Source organism: Zea mays, chromosome 2 (genome assembly GCF_902167145.1).
Source record: "Zea mays cultivar B73 chromosome 2, Zm-B73-REFERENCE-NAM-5.0, whole genome shotgun sequence".
In the NCBI taxonomy this organism is placed as follows: domain Eukaryota; kingdom Viridiplantae; phylum Streptophyta; class Magnoliopsida; order Poales; family Poaceae; genus Zea; species Zea mays.
In genome coordinates, this window is record NC_050097.1 from 7,221,601 (window position 1) to 7,244,362 (window position 22,762).

The 22,762-nt window shown below is 46.2% G+C and overlaps 2 protein-coding genes and 1 long non-coding RNA gene across 5 annotated transcripts; all 3 read right to left on the reverse strand.

The window, feature by feature from the left end:
* Positions 1-806: 806 nt before the first annotated feature.
* Positions 807-1,254, reverse strand: LOC100277143 (uncharacterized). Its single transcript, NM_001328020.1, has one exon. The coding sequence runs from the start codon at positions 1,203-1,205 to the stop codon at positions 939-941; it is 267 nt and encodes an 88-aa protein (NP_001314949.1). The 5' UTR covers positions 1,206-1,254; the 3' UTR covers positions 807-938.
* LOC100127510 (diacylglycerol kinase 3) lies at positions 825-6,615 on the reverse strand. 3 transcript variants are annotated; one of them, XM_008668768.4, is made up of 14 exons: positions 6,577-6,615; positions 6,402-6,479; positions 4,956-5,178; positions 4,713-4,835; positions 4,496-4,624; positions 3,981-4,066; positions 3,654-3,777; positions 3,537-3,585; positions 3,149-3,231; positions 2,979-3,031; positions 2,695-2,772; positions 2,489-2,576; positions 2,269-2,385; positions 825-2,162 (listed from the first exon to the last, which is right to left on the reverse strand). In XM_008668768.4, exons 3-14 carry the CDS (start codon positions 5,175-5,177, stop codon positions 1,827-1,829), a joined length of 1,488 nt encoding a protein of 495 aa, XP_008666990.1. In that variant the 5' UTR covers position 5,178; positions 6,402-6,479; positions 6,577-6,615; the 3' UTR covers positions 825-1,826. The 3 variants fall into 3 exon arrangements, with proteins under 3 accessions (XP_008666990.1, XP_008666988.1, NP_001106238.2); NM_001112767.2 differs by having other exon boundaries at positions 1,507-2,162; positions 6,402-6,584; XM_008668766.3 differs by lacking the exons at positions 6,402-6,479; positions 6,577-6,615 and having other exon boundaries at positions 1,473-2,162; positions 4,956-5,196.
* A 14,200-nt stretch (positions 6,616-20,815) lies between these two features.
* Positions 20,816-22,382, reverse strand: LOC103648364 (uncharacterized). The gene is made up of 4 exons (XR_004856091.1): positions 22,316-22,382; positions 21,692-22,201; positions 21,382-21,607; positions 20,816-21,300 (listed from the first exon to the last, which is right to left on the reverse strand). It is a non-coding gene; the product is annotated as an uncharacterized lncRNA (long non-coding RNA).
* Between the last annotated feature and the right edge of the window lie 380 nt (positions 22,383-22,762).

Genomic DNA, 22,762 nt, shown 5'->3' on the forward strand with positions numbered 1-22,762 from the left:
GTATTGATTGAAGGTTCGATTTGTTGTTTTAAATCGGCCGTAGACCTCTCTATTTATAGAGGAGGAGGGCTGGACCCGTTACAAACAAATTTCCGAGTGAATCCCGCGAATCTAGCTAACAACCGTAGCACAAAACTCGGAACCCTAAACTGCTCTGCGCACGCGCGGATCGTTCGGCCCCCAGGCGCGGACCGTCCGGACCGTCCGGCCTCAGGGCCGGACCGTCCGCCCTGCTCAAAATAGGCTCCAACAACCTGAAACATTCCAGCTGAGAATCTAATCCGAGATTTTTTAAAGTTCCGAGCACCGATTTGCTAGCTTCTCTATTACATTTGCAAGTCTCCATGATCACATTTTTTTTAAAAAAAAAGTTTCTTCCGGTTATAATATATCCTGCCAAAAAAGGGTACGTCTGTATGGACCCAACCCATACAGTGACGGCAGTGTACCACTTTGTTCTAATCCACCTCGATCTAGTCAGCTCCGGTCGCCCCACCCACCACACGACACATCCCCAGAGCCCAATTCGCTACACCCTGTGTGCGTGAAACCTGTCGCGGTTTGCTGTTCAGCACGTCTGCCTCCCGCAAGTTGTGTGCAGGCACCACCGCAACCAACCGCCATTTGGTTTCGCTCAACTTCGGCACTTCGTGAGCTCTGGAGTCACAGCATCGATGAGCCTGAGTGCCTCCTGCCTCCTGCCTCCTGGAAGTTGTAGCTCAGGCTGGCGTTCAACGCCGTCGTGGAAAGTGGAAGCCCCCTCGGTAACTTTGTTTCGCCAAAGAATCAACGTAGGGATGTGATGTCTTCAAAGATTATACCACTGTAAGTAATATACACTTTGTTTTCTGAACCTCAAACAAACAAACAAACAAACAAACAAACGTGCACAGAACGCTACACATGATGATGCTAACACTCCTTGATTCCTACTAGGCCTAGGTGTTGGGGCCCCAGACGGAGAGGAACATGACGGTGCGCAGCGCCTGCTCGGCGCGCCGCCGCTTCTCCTCCTCCGCCTTCCTCCTGGCCGCCGCCGCCGCCGCCACGGCGCTCGCTCTCCCCGACTCCACCGACCCGGCGGCCGGCGCCCTGCTGCCGCCGCTCCTCGCCATGGACGCCGCCTGCGCCTGCGCCTTGACCGACCTGCCCGTGCTCTCCCGCACCACCCGCGCGCCCACACGGCTCATGTACCTCAAGCTCATCGCCTTGCAATTGCTCACCGCAACTTTGTGTCCTGGATTGGATTGACGTGGAGTGCGGAGAGGCGCGCGGGGGCCTTTTATGCTGCCGCCTCTGCTTTCTGGTGGGCGCGTGGGGAACGCGGTTTGGCCTGGAACCGGGTGCGGGTGCGGGAGTACTCCTATCAAACAGCGGCGGGCGGACGGACGGACGCAGCGAACTCCAGAAGCCGAGCCGTCATTTGTTACGTGACGACTTCTCCTCTGACAGATTACGTGATTCAAAATCTGTTGCTTTCTACTCTCCTACATACTCCATAGTACACGGTATCAGACCTTTGGTACAAGTCGTTTCCACGTTTCAAATTACGTAGCACACAAAAAAATTATCAGCCAGTGAAATACACATGGCTGCTAAAACTTGAAAATTTACAGAACAATGGGGGATCATAACGAGCAGTTTCACCAACAGCAGTGGTTAGCTTCTGAAATCTGAGCTCGTGGAGGCAACCAAAAAAAAAACAACAAAAAAAAAGGGAGCAGTAGCACTGTAGGCTGTAGCAAGCAGCAAACACTCTGAAATGCACAGACTCAGCAGTCAGCACCACCAACCGACGCAGAAGCAGCCGGCGGGGTTTCTAGGTTCTAACTGAGATGAGCGATGTCCACCTCGTCGGGGATCTTGAAGGTGGCCGCCGCACCGAACTTCTTCCTCCCGTCCTCCCACTCGTCCTCGTCCTCGTCCTCCAGGCTGTTGCTGTCGTCGTCCTCATGGCCGTGGCACGACGGGGAGGACGGCTCGTTCACGCTCTTGGACCTGCACGGGTCGTTGGCCAGCATGGCCACCTGACGGAGGTTGGAGATCTCCACCACCACGGTGTCGTCCTCCTTGGGGAGAGGCTGCTTCCATGGCTCCCCGTCGATCCTCATGAACGTGTGCTCGGCTGCTCCCTTGTGGAACTCGAAACGGATTCGGTGGGCCTGAAACCAAAATACACTCATCACCAAATCTTCAGTTTCCTTTCCTAGTTAGGCGCACTGTGTGCCGAGCCGCTGAGTGCTGACAGAGCAGACTAGTTCCTTCCACCTGCGCTAGACGAGTTCCATGGCCATTAGGAGCCAGCAAGATGAGCCCATGCCAGGCATCACGGAAGCCGACAACCTCGATAAGCCCATCGTCAACGTAAGGTGCAGTCAGGTCTCTCTGCATATTGCCATGAAAACTAATGAGTCTCTGCCAAGTGCCAATAGTATGTCATCAACAAAGCAATCGAGTCTCCTAACAGGTTTCAACAGGGAAAACTCACGTCTTGTGCTTTCCTTGTGCCAGGTGTTCCCCATGGATTCAATCCTCCAGAGAAGCTTGGCAGGTTCAGGCAGATAACTGATTGAATGCTGAAACAAGAGGGGTAATGTTTGTCAGATTTTATAATAATTCGTAATTTTATTTCTTGCCAATAACCAGTCCACCTCAATCGTACATGGACATGCCTGGGCGACAGTGGTATATTACCTGCGAGGAATCTTTAGCTCTTCCCACTGGGAACCAGGTCTTTTCATGATCTTCACCTTTGCAAGTTGAGAAATGTTCCTGAAAGTGGAAGTTGTATAGGTCATATACGCATAACGCATATCAGAGGTCAAGGAATACAGAGACTCTTAAAGTGATGGTGAAGGAGTTCCTTATACAGATATAATTAATGTCATACATGCTACACTGAACATGCTGGTATAGAAAATTGAACTATAATTCGATCAATATCAGAAACATTATAGACTGCATTAGTGACAAAGTACCTCGATGAAAGATGGTTTAGGGAATGCTTAAATCCAAGCTTAGCATATGTACCCTGCATCAAAGAAATGCATTATACTAACCATGCTGATGGGGTTTGCAAATCCTAATGATACAGCGAGGTAAGTGAAAAAAGAGCAGTATTTGAAACAAACCTAAAAACAAAATATACCTGATTTCTTAGCTGGTGTCTGAACTTCTCTGGATTTCTCTTCCTTTCAGAGTGGAATTCATAGGATACTTGTGCATCCATTCCTATGGTATGTTCAAATTATGACTATCATTCTTACTAACCTTTTCTTACATATATATAAAGCAGGAATACATAAGAATTCACTGGGACATCATAATTCCCTATTTTTTTAAGATAATGGAACCCAAGTTCCGGCTTTGTCCCCCACAAAAAGAGGGTGCAGCCCGACATACAAACTGACATCATAATTCCCTATAGAAATGACAGATGTTTGCATCTACTGCATTATCCATACACCATCAAACATTCCCCAGGAAAAGTTTATGGTTCAAAGTGGTAGAATAAACAGATTACATAGAACTCTTACCCAAGCTAAAATAATTCCAGAATCCTCCACGGAATGTGTGGTATCCCTCCTGAAAAAATAAAATCAATAAGACACTGCTCTATATTATATACAGCACATCTGAAAGGTGTTTCTTACCAAATTGAGAGAGTCACAAGCTGATACGCGGTGGAAAGCATGCAACGAATGTGGAAGATCTAAGGGAGCAATAGGATCACATGGGCCTTCCTGTGGAATTCGCATCCTCATGATGATATGCCAGCTGACACAGAAAAATACAACTAGAAGCTGAATTGAGTGTTTTCTTTCGTACCCTGAACATAAGGATATGTTCTAATGTTGTTAAGATAAGTAAAACAATAATTGGAAAAGAGCATAAAACACTTCATCATATGAGATGGATGGACAAGCTCATGCAGTGCATGACAAAACATTATCTTTTATCCTTTGTAAGCAAGACAGTACCTATCGATATTCATTTCTCTTGCTCCTTTTACTTGATCCAGGAATGATTTCACTGCTGCCTGGTCAGTAGCGGGATTCTTTTTCCCCTGCAGTCAGATTAAAATCGAATGTTGTTTTTTTTAATTGTAAAACTTGGTACAAGCCCCTAACTGCTAAAGAACATTGCAATTTTAACTGGAAAAATTACATATAAACAACATTATACATTTATACAAATTTAATAACAAGTCTTCTAGTTTTCTATATTAAAACAAAAATTTATGTTTTTTTAACTGAGACTGATGCTCAGTCATAACATTTTTGTTAGCAAGCACTAATAAATATAGTGTGTTTCTCGTGGCAAACTTTTATAGTTTTATCATGTTTGTCTAACAATCAATTTTTTACTCTACCCTACATTCTCCATTTGCACCAAAAACATAAAATTTTCTAGACATATAAAACACAGAGAGGTAGAATATTAATCATAATTAAGAATACAGTATGCTCAAAATAAGCAAAAGGCGTTAACTTACCCATCCAAATGAAAAAGGGAGGTTGTTTCCAGTCCCAAGAGGTACGGTAGCAACAGGAGGTGGATGTGATAGTTTCAGGTCACTAACTACTCCAAGCAGCCAACTTGCTGTACCGTCACCACCAGCAACCTGTATTTCAAAGATCCCTGATTAATAAAAGGACATATCCAACCAAAATTTCTTTTTGGACGCATAAATTGGAAAGTAGGTTTCTCACAATTAGCCTTAAGCTCTTCTGAATTTGAGTAGCAACATGGTCACCACTAGACTTGAGCCTTTCAAAGTTGCTGTATAATCTATGTAGAACCTTATCAGGAGACTCTTCTGAGAGATCAAAAACCTTTAAAAATATATTGAGAGGATCCAACAATAAGAATATGATTTGAAGTACTACAGTAGTATAGCGTAAGGGAATGCATATTTTCAGTGTTACAACATTGCCAAATTGCTAGATATTTACCTGCGCTTCATTGAGAAGTTCACGGTATGTTTTTATCAGACTGCTTCCCAGTTGGCCACCACTTCTAGAGTTGATGAAGACTACCACAGGACAACATGGCACATTATCAACAGTGACCGGTTCATAGGCCGGCTTCAGTATGTAATCAGGAATGTAGTAGTCTGTCAGTGGCCCACATGCACTGAGGCAGGAACCATTAGTGCTATTTCTGTGTAGTTCCATCCTGCAAAGCATTTTCATGAGTAATGATAGTTGAATTTTCTCCCCTTATCCACCATCCACTATGCAGTGCAGGAGCAGAAGTGGAAATAAATTGGAAGGTGCAGAATAGTCAGAATGACTAGTAAAGCTATATGATTTCACTACAACCTTGTTTATAAAATCTCAAACCATTCAAGAAAACAAAATCCATGCTATCGAGAAATTACAATGTTTTTGGTGACTATATGGGTGAACTTACACCTATATGATCACCCAAAATTTTGTTTTGTACACTACATTTCACTGTTGGAGATAGTATTAATTAATCTATAATGACAAAAAGGAATCTGAGCGATGACCAACAGCAACAGGAAATATTCCCCAAGAACTTATTAAAAATCCACTAAAAAACGAGATATGCTAGAGAACATTATTTAAAAAAATCATTTCTTCTGAAGCCGTTCTTTCCCAATTGTGGATATCCTCAATTCACAATATATATTTCTGTGTTTAATACTATGCTATATCAGGCAACAAGGAACAAAAAGCAGCGTAAAAATGACAAAGTAGACAAAGGGCGCCTGGAGCGAATAAAGAAATCGGAACCTACTGATTATTTCGAGAGATTTGCAAATCTGACATCGTTATCACTGGTCTTTGGATATTTACCATCGGGACCAAAACGAACCTAACCGAACCGACAAATCATAGACTCAGTATCTCCAAATATAACAACGAATTCAGTGGTGAATTTTTCCAATTGTTTGGATTCTCTTCTCGCAACAATTTCTACAACCATACTTTGTTCGAAAGATATCTTCCGGAAAGAATAATGGGAGTAATGAAATCGCAATGCCAACCGTTTTCCTCGGTAAAACAAAACAATGACACAATGACAATGCTCCTTCCACAATGTCTACAAAACTAGCGGCAAACGAGTGAAATTGTGCGCCCGCCAAACACGAAAATGGGGTCCCAGGCCCATGGACGGGAGGTCGGGAAGCCACGCTTGACCCTGTGCGCATCCGGGCATGCAATCAGCGTACGCGGAGAGGATGGGTAGAGAGCAAGAACCAACCGCCGAGCCCGAGCCGAGGCAAGGATCGGGATCCTAGCAAGATCTTTCGATTACCGGCAAAAGCATCATAATTTAAACACTGCATCCAAGGAAGAAAAGATAATCCGCAGGCAAGATCCCCCGTGAGAAGGCAGAGCCTCGAGGCGGTCGGTTCCCTGGACTTTTACCTGGAATCCGAAGAATCCGGGGCGTCCCCCGCGTCCTCTGGTGTGGTCCGTGTGGATTCGGCTCCCCGAGGACAGGACCTGGTTGTGAGGAGGCAGGTATTAATAGGGAGGGCCGAAGGAGGCGACGCGAGGACGACGAGGGAAGGAGGAAGCAGACGAGAAAGAAGAAAAGGACCTCCGTTCGAATTGCCGTCAGATGGTGCTGGCATGGCATTATTGTCCGCCTCCGGCGCTCCTTGGTCCATGGTAGAGATGGCCAAACGGGCCGGCCCGGCCCGGCCCGGCCCGGCCCGGGCCCGGTGAAGCCCGGCCAAAACCGGGCCGGGCCTGCTGAGCCAGTGGGCTTAAGTTTCTGTCCAAGCCCGGCCCGCAGCGGGCCTAAACGGGCCGGGCCGGCCCGTTTAGCACGAAAAAACGGGCCAAAAAGCGGGCTAAACGGGCCGGTAAGCACGTTTTAGTGTAAAAAAAACGGGCTTAACGGGCTTAGAGGTAAACGGGCCGTGCCGGGCTAGCCCGCCGTGCCTAGTTTCCTGTCTAAGCCCGCCCGCTTATTTTACCGTGCCGGGCTCGGACCGGGCCCAAAAAGCGGGCTTCGTGCCGGGCTCACGGGCCTCGTGCTTTTTGGCCATCTATAGTCCATGGCATTGGCACGCATCACGTCACGTGATGGCAGCACGCCCTTGCTTTCCACTTCCCGTTCTTTTCTTGCCTTTCCCTTTTTTTCTGTGCTGGTTAATCTGCCAGGTTTTCATTTTGTTGCCTCCTTTTTCAGATTATTATATGGTTCATTTTATCAGGGCCTTTTGGAAGTGGAGTATTTTTCTCTGTTTTTAAGATAATACTGTAGTATTTTTTTTATAATGCAGGTTTGGTAGACTCTTCAAAAACTTTGTTTTTCAAAACTACAGTTTTGGTTATGCTGCATTACTTTCACAGTTTTGAAACTTAACTCCAAACCAAAGTTTTCAAAATTGTGGTAAATAAACTGTAAGTATGTCTTAGCATTTCAAGAAAATGTAGTATACTAAAAATGTAGTTTTTTAATACTTTATTTCCAAAGAGGGCCTAAGAGTTCTAAAAAACCACTTCCAATCTATTTTTTAGCAAGGGTTAAGATAAACTGCTCTCTATTTAAACTTTCAGTCTTTCTGTATTTGAAAAAAATCAGTCTAATCACTATCTTAACTTTTAATCTTCACGCACTTATGAAAAAATATCACAAGTTTACGTAGAGGGCGTCGGTTGAAGGTGCAATATATGTAGAGAATTATTAAGCTCCGGTTTGAAAACTCTAAAACTAATAGTTAGCTACTAAAGATTATTTGAACTTCAGCTAATACTGTAGTTAATTGTTTGCTACATCACAAATAACAATTAGCGTATTCCATTTATATATTGCTACCAGCGATTTGAGTCTACCTTGTACCATGACTAGTATTCCATTCAAAATATGACCTGGTTTGCCCGTTTATATATTTAAAAAAAAAACTCATAAACCAAACCTTCGTTGACTAGAACGGGCATGCGGACTAGGCCGTCAAACCTTGTGGTGTGCGGTCCTGCTCCTGCTCCACGGGGAAGGCAGGCAGCTAGTACGTAACAGCATCAAAAGCTACTAGTATATAAATCGATCCGTCCAATTCACAAACAAACAGAAAAAAACTAGGATGTCCTTAACCCTCCTAACCAAACGGTACCTAAAAATGTTCTGCTTGTTGGTGGTACACGACAACAGAACAACTACCGCACTGCACCAGTTTGAGTAGCAGGAGACGACCGCCGTCGCCGGTTGGCACATGCCGTCTTGTAAATAAATCCAAAGCAGCAGCCAACAATGGCCATGCACGGAGAAGAACGGAGAAGAAAGCCACTAGCCTGCTTTATGCAAGTCAGACGTTGTCTCGAGAGGCGATCGATATGTATTTTTAATACACTACAGGTTAGTTAGTTTGGTAAACACATTTTACTAGTCGCTATCAGGCTGGTGCCAGTGCGGGCGGCAGCGCGGGCGAGAAGAGGCCGCTGCCGCCCGCGCGCGGGCGATAGGCGGGTGAGAGGCCGGCGCCGGGCGATGGCGCTGGCGCCCGGCGAGAGCGGGCGATATCGCCTCGCTCTCGCCCGCGCTGGAGCGCCCGCCCGGGCGAGAGGCGGGCGAGAGGGAGGCGAGAGGGAGGCGAGGCACTGGCGGGGCGAGAACGCGGGGCGAGAGCGACGTGGCGCGATCTGACTGGTCCACGTGTCGCGATCTGATTGGTCCACGTGTGCTAGCCGTTGCAACTAGCCGTTTTTGACCGTTTGGAGTCCAAAAAATTCGAAAAAAATTGCAAAAAATTACAAATTTCATCCCCAATCCCTCTATATATATCCCTACCCGGGTGGAGCTCATTTCACACACCATTTCATCTCATTTCTCTCTTCCAAACTCGCCTTTTCTACTCATCTTCACGTCATGTCTTCCTCGAGCACAAACTCAAGTGAAGGAGCCGAAGGGGCAATCTGCAATGCATTGCAAGCAGCCATGGAGGAGGCTATGCTCAACCTCAATGAAGAGTCGTCGAGCAGGCCCAAGCGTCGTCGACGCTACATCAATCGTGATCGTGAGTCTGCCCATGATCGGCTTCATCAAGACTACTTCGCCGATGACTGTGTGTATCCTCCAAATTACTTTCGGCGCAGGTATCGCATGAGGCGACAACTTTTTTGAGTATTATGCTTAGATTAGGTGAATACTCTCCGTATTTCACCCAAAGAGAAGATGCTCTGGGTCGACTCGGGCTCTCTCCCCTACAAAAGTGCACCGCAGCTCTGCGCTTGTTAGCCTATGGATCCGCTGCAGATTCGATAGATGAGTACTTAAAGCTAGCTAGATCAACTGCATTAGAGTGTCTAGAGAAGTTTTGTGAGGGTATCATTCATTGTTATGAGGAGGAGTTCTGTCGTCGACCAAATGTCGCGGATATTCAGCGTCTACTAGCAAAAGCAGAAGAGCGTGGCTTTCCAGGCATGCTAGGAAGTATCGATTGTATGCATTAGCAGTGGAGGAATTGTCCGGTCGCCCATGCCGGTCAATTCACAAGGGGGGATATCAAACATCCCACCATCATCTTAGAAGCTGTTGCATCGTATGATCAGTGGATCTGGCATGCTTTTTTTGGGGTGGCCGGGTCCAACAATGACATTAACGTACTGAATCAGTCGCCATTATTCAAGGATGTCCTTCAAGGTCAAGCACCCATAGTGAACTTCATGGTTAATCACTACCGGAATCCGAGGCTTTGCCGAGTGTTGTATTCTTTGCCGAGTGCCTTTTGTCGGGCACTCGGCAAAGAAGGCTTTGCCGAGTGCCGCACTCGGTAAAGTTAGGCTCTCGGCAAAGAGCCCCTTTACCGAGTGCTAAACACTCGGCACAGGTAGGCACTCGGCAAAGACAAGTTTGCCGAGTGTAACGCACTCGGCAAACGGGGCTCTCGGCAAAGGGCCGTCAGCGGCCGTCCCAGAGCTGACGGCCGTCAGTCTTTGCCGAGAGCCAACGGCTGGCACTCGGCAAAGAGGCTTCTTTGCCGAGTGCTACGTAATAGACACTCGGCAAAGCCCTCTTTACCGAGTGTCATACCTAGACACTCGGCAACGTGTATTTTCATTTTTTTTTATTTTGTCTCCCAAACTTTTTGTGGTATGTTCCTACACTATGTAGACCTACATGTATCATTTGTGGACAATTATAACATAGTTTCCATAGTTAGTAGATTTAGTTCGTTTATTTGAATTTCTTCGGAAAATTCAAATTTGAACTGCAGGTCACTCGAAACTTGGAAAACCGTGCATGAAAAAATGATATTCATGTTACTTAGCATAAGTTACGACCGATTGCAGAAGCGTACCGGAAACTTCGAGCAACATGCTCACTAAACATGGTCGTGAACTTGGCATCCACATGTTTAAAAATTGTATAAAACACAAACAAAGTCAGAAAATCATGAAACTTGTCCACGTGTCATGATATCATATGTACAGGCTGTGATAAAAATTTTAGAATGTTTCTACACATAGTGGATCTCTTAGGTTTCATGTGGATCTCTTAGGTTTCTACACATAGTGTCTCACAACTTTCTCCAAACATTCTAAAATTTTTATCACAGCCTGTACATATGATATCATGACACGTGGACAAGTTTCATGATTTTCTGACTTTGTTTGTGTTTTATACAATTTTTAAACATGTGGATGCCAAGTTCACGACCATGTTTAGTGAGCATGTTGCTCGAAGTTTCCGGTACGCTTCTGCAATCGGTCGTAACTTATGCTAAGTAACATGAATATCATTTTTTCATGCACGGTTTTCCAAGTTTCGAGTGACCTGCAGTTCAAATTTGAATTTTCCGAAGAAATTCAAATAAACGAACTAAATCTACTAACTATGGAAACTATGTTATAATTGTCCACAAATGATACATGTAGGTCTACATAGTGTAGGAACATACCACAAAAAGTTTGGGAGGCAAAATAAAAAAAATGAAAATACACTTTGCCGAGTGTCTGGAGATGACACTCGGCAAAGAGGGCTTTGCCGAGTGCTAGATGTGTGGCACTCGGCAAAGATGTAGTAAAGACTCTTTGCCGAGTGCCGCTACGGGGGACACTCGGCAAAGAAGTAGTAAAGACTCTTTGCCGAGTGCCGCAACGGGGGGCACTCGGCAAAGAAGTAGTAAAGACTCTTTGCCGAGTGCCGCAACGGGGGACACTCGGCAAAGAACTCTTTGCCGAGTACCGCCGATCTGGCACTCGGCAAAGAATATTTTACAATTTTTAAAAAATCTTTGCCGAGTGCCAGATCGCTGGCACTCGGCAAAGAAGGAAAATAACTATGCCGGTTCTTCTTTCTCCTTTCTCTTCTCTCACGCTCTCTCTTTCTTTGCCCGCGCCGCCGTAGTGTCCGCCGCCGCGCCGCCCGCCGTCTGCCCGCCTTGGAGGCCGCGCCGCCCGCCGTCTGCCCGCCGCGGAGGCCGCGCCGCCCGCCGTCTGCCTTGGAGGCCGTGCGCCGTGCCCGCCGCGCCGCCCGCCGCGCCACCCGCCGCGCCACCCGCCGCGCCGCCCGCCGCGCCCTCCTCGGTCGTGCGTCGTGCTCTCCGCGGCCGTGTGCCGTGCGCCGTCTGTCCGCCCCCTCCCCGCGGCCGCACCCGCTCGCTCGTCGCCCCTCGCCTCGCCGCCCGCCACCGAAGGTATAAATTATGCGTTTTTATATTATTTATATGTGTGTTTATATGTGTGTTCATGAATTTATGCATGTTTATATGTTGCGTGTTTGTTAGTTAATAAACAAAAATATTTATATGCATGTTTAACTGTTTTGGTCATTTGTTGATAACGAACCGGTATTAGTTAATAAACAATATTATTTACGCCACCTTTTAATTTGAACAAACACATGTTTATATTAATGTAATCAAAGTAGACACAGTCACATTTTTAATGAGAAGGAGAATGAGGGTATTTGTGCGTAGGTTGAATGTCCTTATCATTTTATGCATGGATTTCCGGCCATCGTGCCGTTGAATTATGCGTGGAAGACAGCCATCGTGCTGATACTTTTATTTGCAGGATTTCGAAACCTCCCCGTGCAGGGGAGGTGCTGCCGAAATTTTCTGTTGCTAGGCTTCTGTTAGGGGATGGAGGACCGTGAGTGGATGTACACGGGCCGTAGAGGAAGGAACGATGTCACCACTGAATGGATTAGAAAGACTGATGATTTCGTGGAACGGGCATATGGCGAAGCTGCTAAAGGAGCGAGTCTAGTCCCGTGCCCGTGCAGCAAATGTGACAACCGGAAAAGAAAACCAAAGAAGACCATGGTAGAACATATTTGGAAGAATGGATTTACGTCGGGCTATACTCGGTGGATATTTCATGGTGAAGCGCATCGTACGAGAGAGGAGGTGCTGAGACAACGTGTCGAGGATTATGACGCGGATGCGGGGGTAGCAGATATGTTGAACGACTATCAGGAGGCACAGTACACGGGAGGATGTATGGATGACGAGCCAGAGCCGACTGCAAAGGCGTTCTACGACATGTTCGACGCGGCACAGAAGCCCCTTCACGGCCAGACAAAGGTTTCTCAACTGGATGCCATTGGGCGTGTAATGGCGTTCAAGTCGCAGTACAGCATGAGTAGAGACGCATTCGATGGCTTGTTGACGGTTATTGGGAGTCTGCTTCCGGATGATCACGTTCTGCCAAAGAGCATGTACGAGGCACAGAAACTACTTCGTGCACTCAAGATGACGTATGAGCAGATTCATGCTTGTCCGAAGGGCTGCGTGCTATTTAGGAAAGAATACGCGGAGGCAAAGTACTGTCCCAAGTGTAATTCGTCTAGGTTTATGGAGGTAGACTCTGGTGATGGACAAAAGAGGCAGCTCGACATCCCCTTGACAATCCTACGACACCTTCCGTTCGTACCGAGGATCCAGCGTCTGTACATGACAGAGGAATCCGCGAAACAGATGACTTGGCACAAAAATGGAAAACGATACAATCCTGACAAGATGGTGCACGCATCAGATGGTGAAGCATGGAAACACTTTGATGACATTCACCGTGAGAAAGCCGAAGAGGCTCGTAATGTACGTGTTGCGTTGGCCACAGATGGGTTCAATCCCTATGGAATGAGCGCTGCCCCGTACACATGTTGGCCCGTGTTTGTTATCCCAATCAATCTCCCCCCTGGTGTGTGCTTTCAAAGGCAGAATATATTCGTGTCGTTGATAATTCCCGGACACCCGGGGAACAAAATGGGCGTGTACATGGAGCCTTTGATCGATGAATTGGTACGTGCCTGGGAGGAAGGGGTATGGACGTTTGACCGAGCTACGAAGACAAACTTCAGAATGCATGTTTGGTACCAGTACTCCATGCATGACTTACCGGCCTATGGGCTATTCTGTGCCTGGTGTGTTCACGGTAAGTTCCCATGCCCAGTTTGCAAGGAAGCTCTCAGGTTCATTTGGTTGAAAAAGGGTGGCAAATATTCGTCCTTCGATAAACATCGACAATTTCTTCCTGCTGACCATCCATTCCGCCTAGACATCAAGAACTTTACGAAAGGTGTCGTAGTGACAGACCGCCCACCTGCAGCGATGACTGGTGCCGAAATTCGTCAACAGATAGATGGGCTCGTGGCCAATACAGAAGGTGGTTTTGTGGGATATGGTGAGCAGCATATGTGGACACATAAGTCTGGCTTGACTCGGCTCCCCTATTATGACGACCTGCTCCTTCCACACAACATTGACGTGATGCACACTGAAAAAAATGTTGCCGAGGCACTGTGGGCAACAATTATGGACATTCCTGATAAGTCAAAGGATAATGTGAAGGCAAGAGTGGATCTGGCAGCGTTATGTGATAGACCAAAACTAGAGATGAAGCCGCCAAGTGGCGGAAAGACATGGAGAAGGCCTAAGGCCGATTTCGTCCTAAGCAGGGCCCAGAGGAAGGAAGTACTTCAGTGGATCAAGATGTTGATGTTCCCTGATGGGTATGCAGCTAACCTGAGTAGGGGGGTGAACTTATCTACTATGCGAGTCTTAGGGATGAAGAGTCATGACTTCCACATATGGATTGAACGGATTCTTCCTGCGATGGTTCGAGGCTATGTCCCTGAGCATGTCTGGCTAACGCTTTCAGAGTTGAGCTATTTCTTCCGTCAGCTTTGTGCAAAAGAGTTATCTCGGACCGTGGTTGCAGACTTGGAAAGATTGGCCCCCGTGTTACTGTGTAAGCTTGAGAAGATATTTCCACCCGGCTTCTTCAATCCAATGCAGCATTTGATTCTTCATCTCCCCTATGAGGCACGAATGGGGGGCCCCGTGCAGGGACGTTGGTGCTATCCAATCGAGAGATGTCTAAAGACTATTCGAAAGAAATGTAGAAATAAATGCAAAATCGAGGCTTCCATTGCAGAGGCATACATTCTAGAGGAGGTCTCAAACTTCACAACAACTTATTATGGTGACAAACTGCCGAGCGTGCATAATCCACCCCCTCGTTACAATGATGGCGACAATGAATCGAACCTTAGCATATTTCGAGGCCAACTCGGAAGTGCAAGTGGCTCGACCACCAAGACCCTGAATCATGACGAGTGGCGACATATCATGCTATACGTATTGACCAACCTTGAAGAGGTGACGCCATACATGGAACAATTTCTTCATGAATTCTGGCGTCGATCAAGGGACCCCACTCCACAGGAATATGACGCTCTTCTTAGAAAGGGTGCGCGAAATGGGTTGCCCGATTTCATTTCCTGGTTCAAACGTAAGGTACGTGCTTAGTTTGTAAAAGAGATACGTCTTTGAACTCAATTTAGCATCTTTTAACTTGCGAATACTTGCAGGGCCAAAGAGATCCGTCTATGAGTGCCGAGTTGAGACAAGTAGCCAACGGCTTTGCTTATAGGGTCAAGAAATATTCTGGGTATGACGTCAATGGATACCGTTTTCGCACAACACACTACGACCAAAGTCGGCCCAATCGGAAAACAACGTGTTCTGGAGTCTTTACGCCGGGGCTTGACAATGTCGATTATTTTGGACGAATTGAAGAAATATATGAGCTCAATTTTTATGGTTCCAAACCTCTTACTCCAGTGATATTCAAATGTCATTGGTTTGACCCTCAAGTGACGAGACAGACACATTCTAATCTTGGGATAGTCGAAATTCGACAAGATTCCACCTTAGCAGGAGACGATGTCTATATCGTGGCCCAACAGGCCACACAAGTGTATTATCTCCCATATGCGTGTCAAACGAAAGAACATCTTAAGGGTTGGGATGTTGTGTATAAGGTATCGCCGCATGGGAGGTTACCTGTTCCTAACGATGAAGATTACAACTTAGACCCGGACACATATGATGGAGAGTTCTTCCAAGAAGATGGGCTAGAAGGGCGATTTGAGATAGACTTAACAGAAGCTATCAGAATGGACGTAGATATTGAAATGGTTGTTGATGAGGAGGATGATGAGGTGCAAAATGATAATGACTTAGTAATCCTTGAAGGCAATGATGAGGTTGCGTCTTCCGATGGTGTTGAGATTGAAATGCTTAATAGTGATGATGAGAGTTTTGATCCGGCTAACCCCGACACATATGAAGATTATTTTTAATCGATGTAATGCTATATGACTTTTTATTTCGCACCTGTTTTTAAATACATCTTTTTATATGTGCTTATTTGTTTACTCTTAATTGCAGGTTGTTGGACAAATATGGTGGGCGGTTTCCTGAGGAGGAGGAGGGGGAGGAGGAGTAGGACGGCGGACGATGCAGAGCAGGCAGCGCAGCAGCAGGAGGCAGAGCAGGCAGCGCAGCAGCAGCCGGCGCCTCAGGACGACGACGACCAGCAGGACGACGACGACCAGCAGCAGGACGCCTCAGGTTCAGGCGGCTCTAGTTCGAGGAGCATCTACCTGCGAGGCCCCGCGAGTCTCCCGCCGCGTCCCATACTTCGGGACAGACGGCCGTTGATTCGGCCGGAAGGGGAGAGGTATGTAACTTTATGTTCTTCATTCTTGTTCATATTATGTGTTCAAAATCATAATATAAACTAATACTTTTTATTTATCACTTGGACAGGTCTTGGACGGTTTTGGATTATGCTGGGGGTCATCGTCGCCCCCCCAACAACATCCTCGGCCTGCTGTGCAGGGAACACTTCCCTGGACTTGTGGAGTACGCCGGAGTGACGGGCCCAGCCTTCACCTTCGACCACTACGCCGTCGCCCCCGATGCAGTAGACCGGGACGGCAGGGAATTCAATAACAAGGCGGAGCGGGTGAAGCAAGAGCTGTGGGTAAGTCTTAGTATAATATAAAATATGTCGCATTCGTTGCAAATTCTTGAAATAATGTATGGATACATCGTTTTTGTATGCAGGATTTCTTCAGATGCGATGCTGGATACGAGGCTAGGGCGGATGTGGTGGCCACCACGTGCTGTAAGAAGCTCGTCGTGGACATGCACTATGAGGCCCGCATCCAGGCCATCATCACCTACCACGGCTCCGTCCTTGGGGAGAAGGTGACCAAACCTCAAGCCCGAACCATTTCGTTGACCAGGGAGCAGTACATGCAGGTAAAGTCATGCATGTTTGGTACCAGTACTCCATGCATGAATTTTATTTTATCTTCTGATATGCACTTTATGTGTTTACTTTGCAGGTGATTCCACATTGGTGCGCCGCACATCCTCTCTGCTGGGAGCAGATGGTGGATAGGTGGTGTTCGACTGAGTGGGACGAGGTGCACACAGCTAGCCGGGAACGGCGTTTGCAGATGCAAGGGCCCTCGCACCACCAAGGCAGCCGGAGCCTGGGCCAATATGCCGAAGCATGGGTATGCCACCTTTTTATTTCGATATATAGCACTAAGTTAGATATTATTTCTAACTATCTCGTTGGTTTTCGTTGCAGTCGGCGTCACATGGTGGCAGGCCTTGTTCCACCTTCTCGGCCTATGCTATGGCCCATAAGGGTAAGGCGACGTCCGACGTCACCTACAACCCGGATGACGGGCCCGAGGCCTACACCAACCCCGCCGTCTACAGCCGCCTCCATGACTACACCGCCATGGCGCAGGAGGTCCATGGCCCAGACTATGATCCGAGCACCGAGCCTATCGACCCCGATGTGCTCATGAGGGTCGGAGGAGGCAAGAGACATGGGCGGTACTGGATTGCCGACGGGGCAATCGACTCGTCCTCCACTCCCACTCTGTCTCAGGTGAGAGCAAGGAGCACTGGCTCGAGCCCAGCCATTCGACCTCGGCACGACAGCTCACAACATCGCATTTCACAACTCGAGGTTAGTGCTTCTGTAACTCGTCCTTCCTTTAGTTATATACCTAGTCTTTGAGTTACTATAACGTTGGCTTGTAATATTACAGACCCAACTAGAAGAGATGGAGGCGAGGATAATGGCGGAGCGGGCGGCGGCTGATCAGAGGATGGCGGAGATGTTCCAGTACATGCAGAGCCTTGGCGCCGCACAGGGCATCGCTCCGCCACCTCCATTGTTCCCCCAGTTGACCCTACTCTCTTCCACACTCCTGTGAGTACCAAAATTGTAGTTAGATGTTTGTAATGCATCTGGTATAACACATGCTATCTCTTCTTTGTGCAGGGCCAATCTGGGGCGGCATCCAACAACCCTCCGGAAGGGTTCAGCCCAACGCAACCCCGGCCAAACCGCCCACCTCCATGAGTCGTTGTTTTAGACTGCACAACTTATGTATAATACTTATGTTTCTGTTTGATACTTATGTGAGAGCTTGCGACGTTTGAGACTTATGTTTGTGTTGAACACTTATGTTTGTGATGGATATTTATGTTTGTGGTCACGGTTTTATGTTTGTGTTGGCTATTTATGTCTGTGATGATATCTGTGATGTATATATGTGATATATATGTGATATCTTCTGTTTGTGTGGATGGAAAACAAAAAACAAATAAAAAGGTACATACTGGTCACTTTCCCGAGTGTAACACTCGGCAAAGAGGCTCTTTGCCGAGTGTCTGGGTCATAACACTCGGCAAAGAGCACAGACCTGGGCACCGGCTTAGGTTCTTTGCCGAGTGTTATGTCGCTGGCACTCGGCAAAGAGCCCTTCTTTGCCGAGTGCCACTTAGGACACTCGGCAAAGAGCCTGACATGGGGACCCTCCCTGGTGGGCTCTTTGCCGAGTGTCCCAAGTGGCACTCGGCAAAGAAGGCGGCTTTGCCGAGTGCTGCCAGGAGGACACTCGGCAAAGATATCTTTGTTGCCGAGTGTCACCGTTGACACTCGGCAAAGCCGCCGTCTCCGTCAACCGGCGCCGTAACGGTCGCTTTTCTTTGCCGAGTGCACCCTGACACTCGGCAAAGATCTTTGCCGAGTGCCCGAGAAAAAGTACTCGGCAAAGAAGTCTTTGCCGATGCACTGTTTGCCGAGCCTTCTTTGCCGAGTGTTACACTCGGCAAAGCCTTTGCCGAGTGTTTTGAAGGCTTCGCCGAGTGCTTCCGGCACTCGGCGAAGAGGTTGATTCCGGTAGTGAATGGACATGAACACAATATGGGATACTATCTTGCCGACGGCATCTACCCTTCCTGGCCGGTGTTCATCAAGGGTATTCCGCTTCCACAAAGTGAGAAACATCAGTTATTCACAAATGCTCAAGCAGCATGGCGCAAAGATGTTGAGTGCGCTTTTGGAGTGTTGAAATCTCGGTTCAACATTATAGCAGTTCCTGGACGTTCTTACTCTCAACGTACTCTTGGTTTGATCATGCGTGCATGTGTCATTTTGCACAATATGATCATCGATGACGAGCGTGGTGCCGATTTAGACGAGACATATGAGACAGTTGATTCTACAGTCGGCCCGTCGATCTACTACAATGCAACCCCGAGCCTAGCAGCTAGGATTCAAATGGACAACGAGATGACGGACACATCGATGTATACACAACTACTAAATGATTTGGTTGAACATGTATGGGGACATAATAATCATTAGATTTATGTAATTTTCTATTAATTATTATGTATTTTTAAATCGTCATGTAATTTTATTTTAATTATTACGCAATTTGTAATTTTTAATTCAATAAAAATATTATGTTGTGTGTTTTCTGAGCGTTGAAATAAATCCGCGTGAATTACTTAATTGAAAAGCTGATGTGGCTATAGCCTGCTGCAGCCTGTGCACTGGAGCAGCAGAGGCGAGAGTGGAGGCGAGAGTTGACGTGGCAGGGGCGAGAGGGAGGCTGTGCACTGGACTCAGACTCAGATAACCGAACACACACTAACGTCGCAGGATCGCATCTCGTTCGAAATGTTAAAAAAAAGTCGATCCGACCCTTAGTGGCAGACCGATCCGTGGTCCTCGAAGATGACGGCGGAATCGGAGTGGGTGGCGGACCGGCCGGACAGCGCAAGTGGCTCAGTGGCTGGCGCACTGCACCTGCTTCCACTTGTTTGGACGGACCTCGCTTCCAGACGCCCGTCAGCCCACTGTCTGGAGCGGACGCCGTTTCCTCGTCGTCTCCGGTTTTGAATTTCCCGGCCGCTCGCCCACTTTCCTTAACTCGCTCATCTCACGACTCATCAACCGGCGTCGGTCGAACGGGACGGGGTGGGGTGGGGTGCCTCGCGGATGCTTAGCCGCGTTGGCCAGCGCGAAATTGCGAACCCGTCCCCGCCGCCGGAGCGTTTACTGAACCTTGGCAGAGGAGCCACACGCGGCGAAGCGAATACATTTACTTAACGTCGCACCAGTTGAATGGTTCACAATCTTTTACTTATGCCTTTTCGCAAAGGATACTGAGATTGAGAACTAAATTTTTTTTAAAAAAACTACGTTGGATAGGTAAACACCTAGTCAAAACCAGCCACTTTCATGTGTTCACAACTCCCACTACTGTACAGTCATACCTAGGAGGAGGAATACTGAACAGCACTGCCCAGATCAGGTTTGCCAAGTAAGCGACGTCGTCCTCGCACAGCTACAACTGACCACCGGTTCCATTTCAGTAATCAAGGGTGCACTGCAGGGTAGCACGCCGACGTCACTCTGCCGAGACAGACGTTGGCAAACAGTTCATGTCACAAGTGTTTGCCACCATATTACGTTGGCAAACAGTTCATGTCACAGTGCATGACAAGTGATTTTAACCAAAAGCACCCAGTCAAAATGGTCATTCTAAATAGATTACGCTCTAAATGCTTCTTCATAAAATAGTAGGATTCTAAATAAATTTTAGTTCAAAATTGAATAGAAATATGACCCGATTTTTAATCCGATCCGATTTTTAAATCTTATAGTGTAAAATTTAGAGCCTATTGTCACCCCTACTTATAGATTGGACGTGAAGCAAGCTATGTCAAAAGGGACCTAAGAGCACCTTTAAAAAATTAGCCGTATTATATTGTAAAAGTAAATTTGGCTATTGTTATAAGAAAAATTGTCTCCAATAGGCTCTTTAAATAATTCCTTATATTTATTAGGTCTCCATCCTTACACCTTGGCTTTCTATTTTTGGATAGCTACGTCACTCCCGTATAGAGTTCTAAATTTATATAGTCTGTAATTACTCTACTCTCTTTTCATGAAATTTATTCTAGAGAATAGCTAGTACATTTGGCTATCTATTGCTAAGTAAATAAACGTTTCAGGTATTACACTGAAATTTAGTTTGGTTGAGAGGTTTTAGTAGCGATAGAGACTGGTCAAGCACATTTCTATTTAGCCCACGGAAAAGCTCACGAAACAGGTCCCAGCCGACACAGCCCACGGTGCAATATAAGCAATGTACCAACACATGTCCATAGAATTGTTATTCAACATCAAGTGCACGTCCACACAAATAGAAATACAATGTCCACAAAAATAGCAATACATTACTTAAGAAAATATTAGTTAACATTGTTGGATTGACGATCTGCCCACATCTGATCTGCTATTTGTTGCCTAAAAGTAACCATAGCAGCATGCTCATTTGCTTGCCCAATTCTTGTGGTAGCATGGTTGTAGCTTGGATAGTTACTCTCCTCTGTAAAGAACTCGTCATGCCCATCTTGTATGACCCAATTGTGAATAATGCAGCAAGCACAAACAATATCAACTTGTGTTGCAAAAGGGAACAATGGAGTAGCATCATCAAGAATTTTGAATCTCCTCTTTAGTGCCCCAAATGCCCTCTCTACTGTGACACGTAGGGATGAGTGCCTAAGGCTGAAAAGTTCCTTCTCGTTTTGCACTGGATTACTTCCCCATTCATTTAAGTGATATCGAACACCACGAAAGGGGGGCAAAAATCCTGGTTTGGCTCCATATCCCGCATCGACTAGGTAGAATTTTCCTATCATATGACATCAAATTTGTGATATTTCTATAGACTGAAATTTGCATGAAAAAAGTATAGAGTTAACTACTCTATTACCTTGTGGAACACGAAGTCCATTCTCACGTTCTAAAGCATCTCGTAAAACGAGAGCATCATGTGCAGTACCTTCCCAACCAGCCAACACATAGGTGAATCGTAGATCAAAATCTACAGCGGCCATTACATTCTATGTGCAAAATGATTTCCTACCACGAAAGGCATGCTCAATATTATTTGGAACAGATGCTCTTACATGAGTACCATCAATAGCTCCAATACAATCCTAATTATTAGAGAAAAGTAATGATTAGGCACCACACAAGATTAAATTAGTACAAACTAAAGAAATTAGGGATAAGCCTCACACCTTAAAGTAAGGATCCCATCTGTTGTTCCCTGCTATTTTGCTTGGAGTGTCCAAAGATGGGGGCCTAATTAGTTCCCCTCGCAGCTCACCAATAGCATGGAGTACTTTGTTGAAATAGCGGCTAACTGTTTCTCCGGATCTATCAAAATTAGTTCCAACTAACCTATTCCTAAGGTTATGTCCCACTGTATTTAGAAACATACCCACTTGTTGCTCAACACACAAGTGACATGTATCCTTTAGAAAACCACGCTCTCTAAAAAAATTGCAAAACCGAAAGAACTTAGATCTATTAAGTCTTAGCATGTTCAAGCAAGTTGTGTCATCCTTCCAAATTTTGTCATTTAGATACTCTAATCTCATCCTATCCCTTTGCTCCATAGGCCCATAGGTAATACCCACCCTCCTTCCACACCGTTTTCGTTTTCTAGATTGAATAATCACAGCCATCATTGACAACAACATATATGCAGCTGCAACACAAATAACAATCTTGATCCTCTTATCCATCTACAATACATGAATGAAAGAAACATATGGTCTTAGACACAATCCAAAGAGCAACAATTTCAATTGCAGAGCCATAGATAACAGAGTTCTATATATTTAGTTTTTGTATTATACCTTACAAGGAGTTGCTTGCCTCCTAGATCTGGTAGTAGACTCGCGGTTCTGCCCCTTTATCACCTGTCAAAACAATAAAAGTATTAGGCTCAGATGCAATGTACTCTTTTTAAAAAAACAAAAAGTATTAGGCTATAGAAATTACTATAACCTTTTGGGTTTTCTAGTCGCACTGAACCAAAAAAATTGTAGCTAAATCGATCGTTGCATTTGGCTATAGAAATTACTAGTACACAAAGTAAAGCCAACCGCTCTAGTCTACAAATACAAGAACAATAATAGCAATAATAGTGAAAATTATATCTATATAATCTTCCGATCCCAAATGGACAACATATATCATATATAGTTATTTTCTCAGCTATCATTAGCACATATGCATCATTTAATTAGGGATAATCAGCACCAGCCAATAAACAAAGCCCTCATGGAGGGGTGATTAGCAGT

What these genes read in the sequence shown, in the direction of transcription:
- LOC100277143 (NM_001328020.1), bottom strand. Translation starts at nt 1,205, where the DNA reads ATGAGCTTGAGGTACATGAGCCGTGTGGGCGCGCGGGTGGTGCGGGAG.
- LOC100127510 (XM_008668766.3), bottom strand. Translation starts at nt 5,195, where the DNA reads ATGAAAATGCTTTGCAGGATGGAACTACACAGAAATAGCACTAATGGT. An exon ending in AACTTCTCAATGAAGCGCAG is followed by an intron (nt 4,836 to 4,955) that starts GTAAATATCTAG and finishes ATATTTTTAAAG; the next exon opens with GTTTTTGATCTCTCAGAAGA. An exon ending in GCACAAGGAAAGCACAAGAC is followed by an intron (nt 2,386 to 2,488) that starts GTGAGTTTTCCC and finishes GGCAATATGCAG; the next exon opens with AGAGACCTGACTGCACCTTA.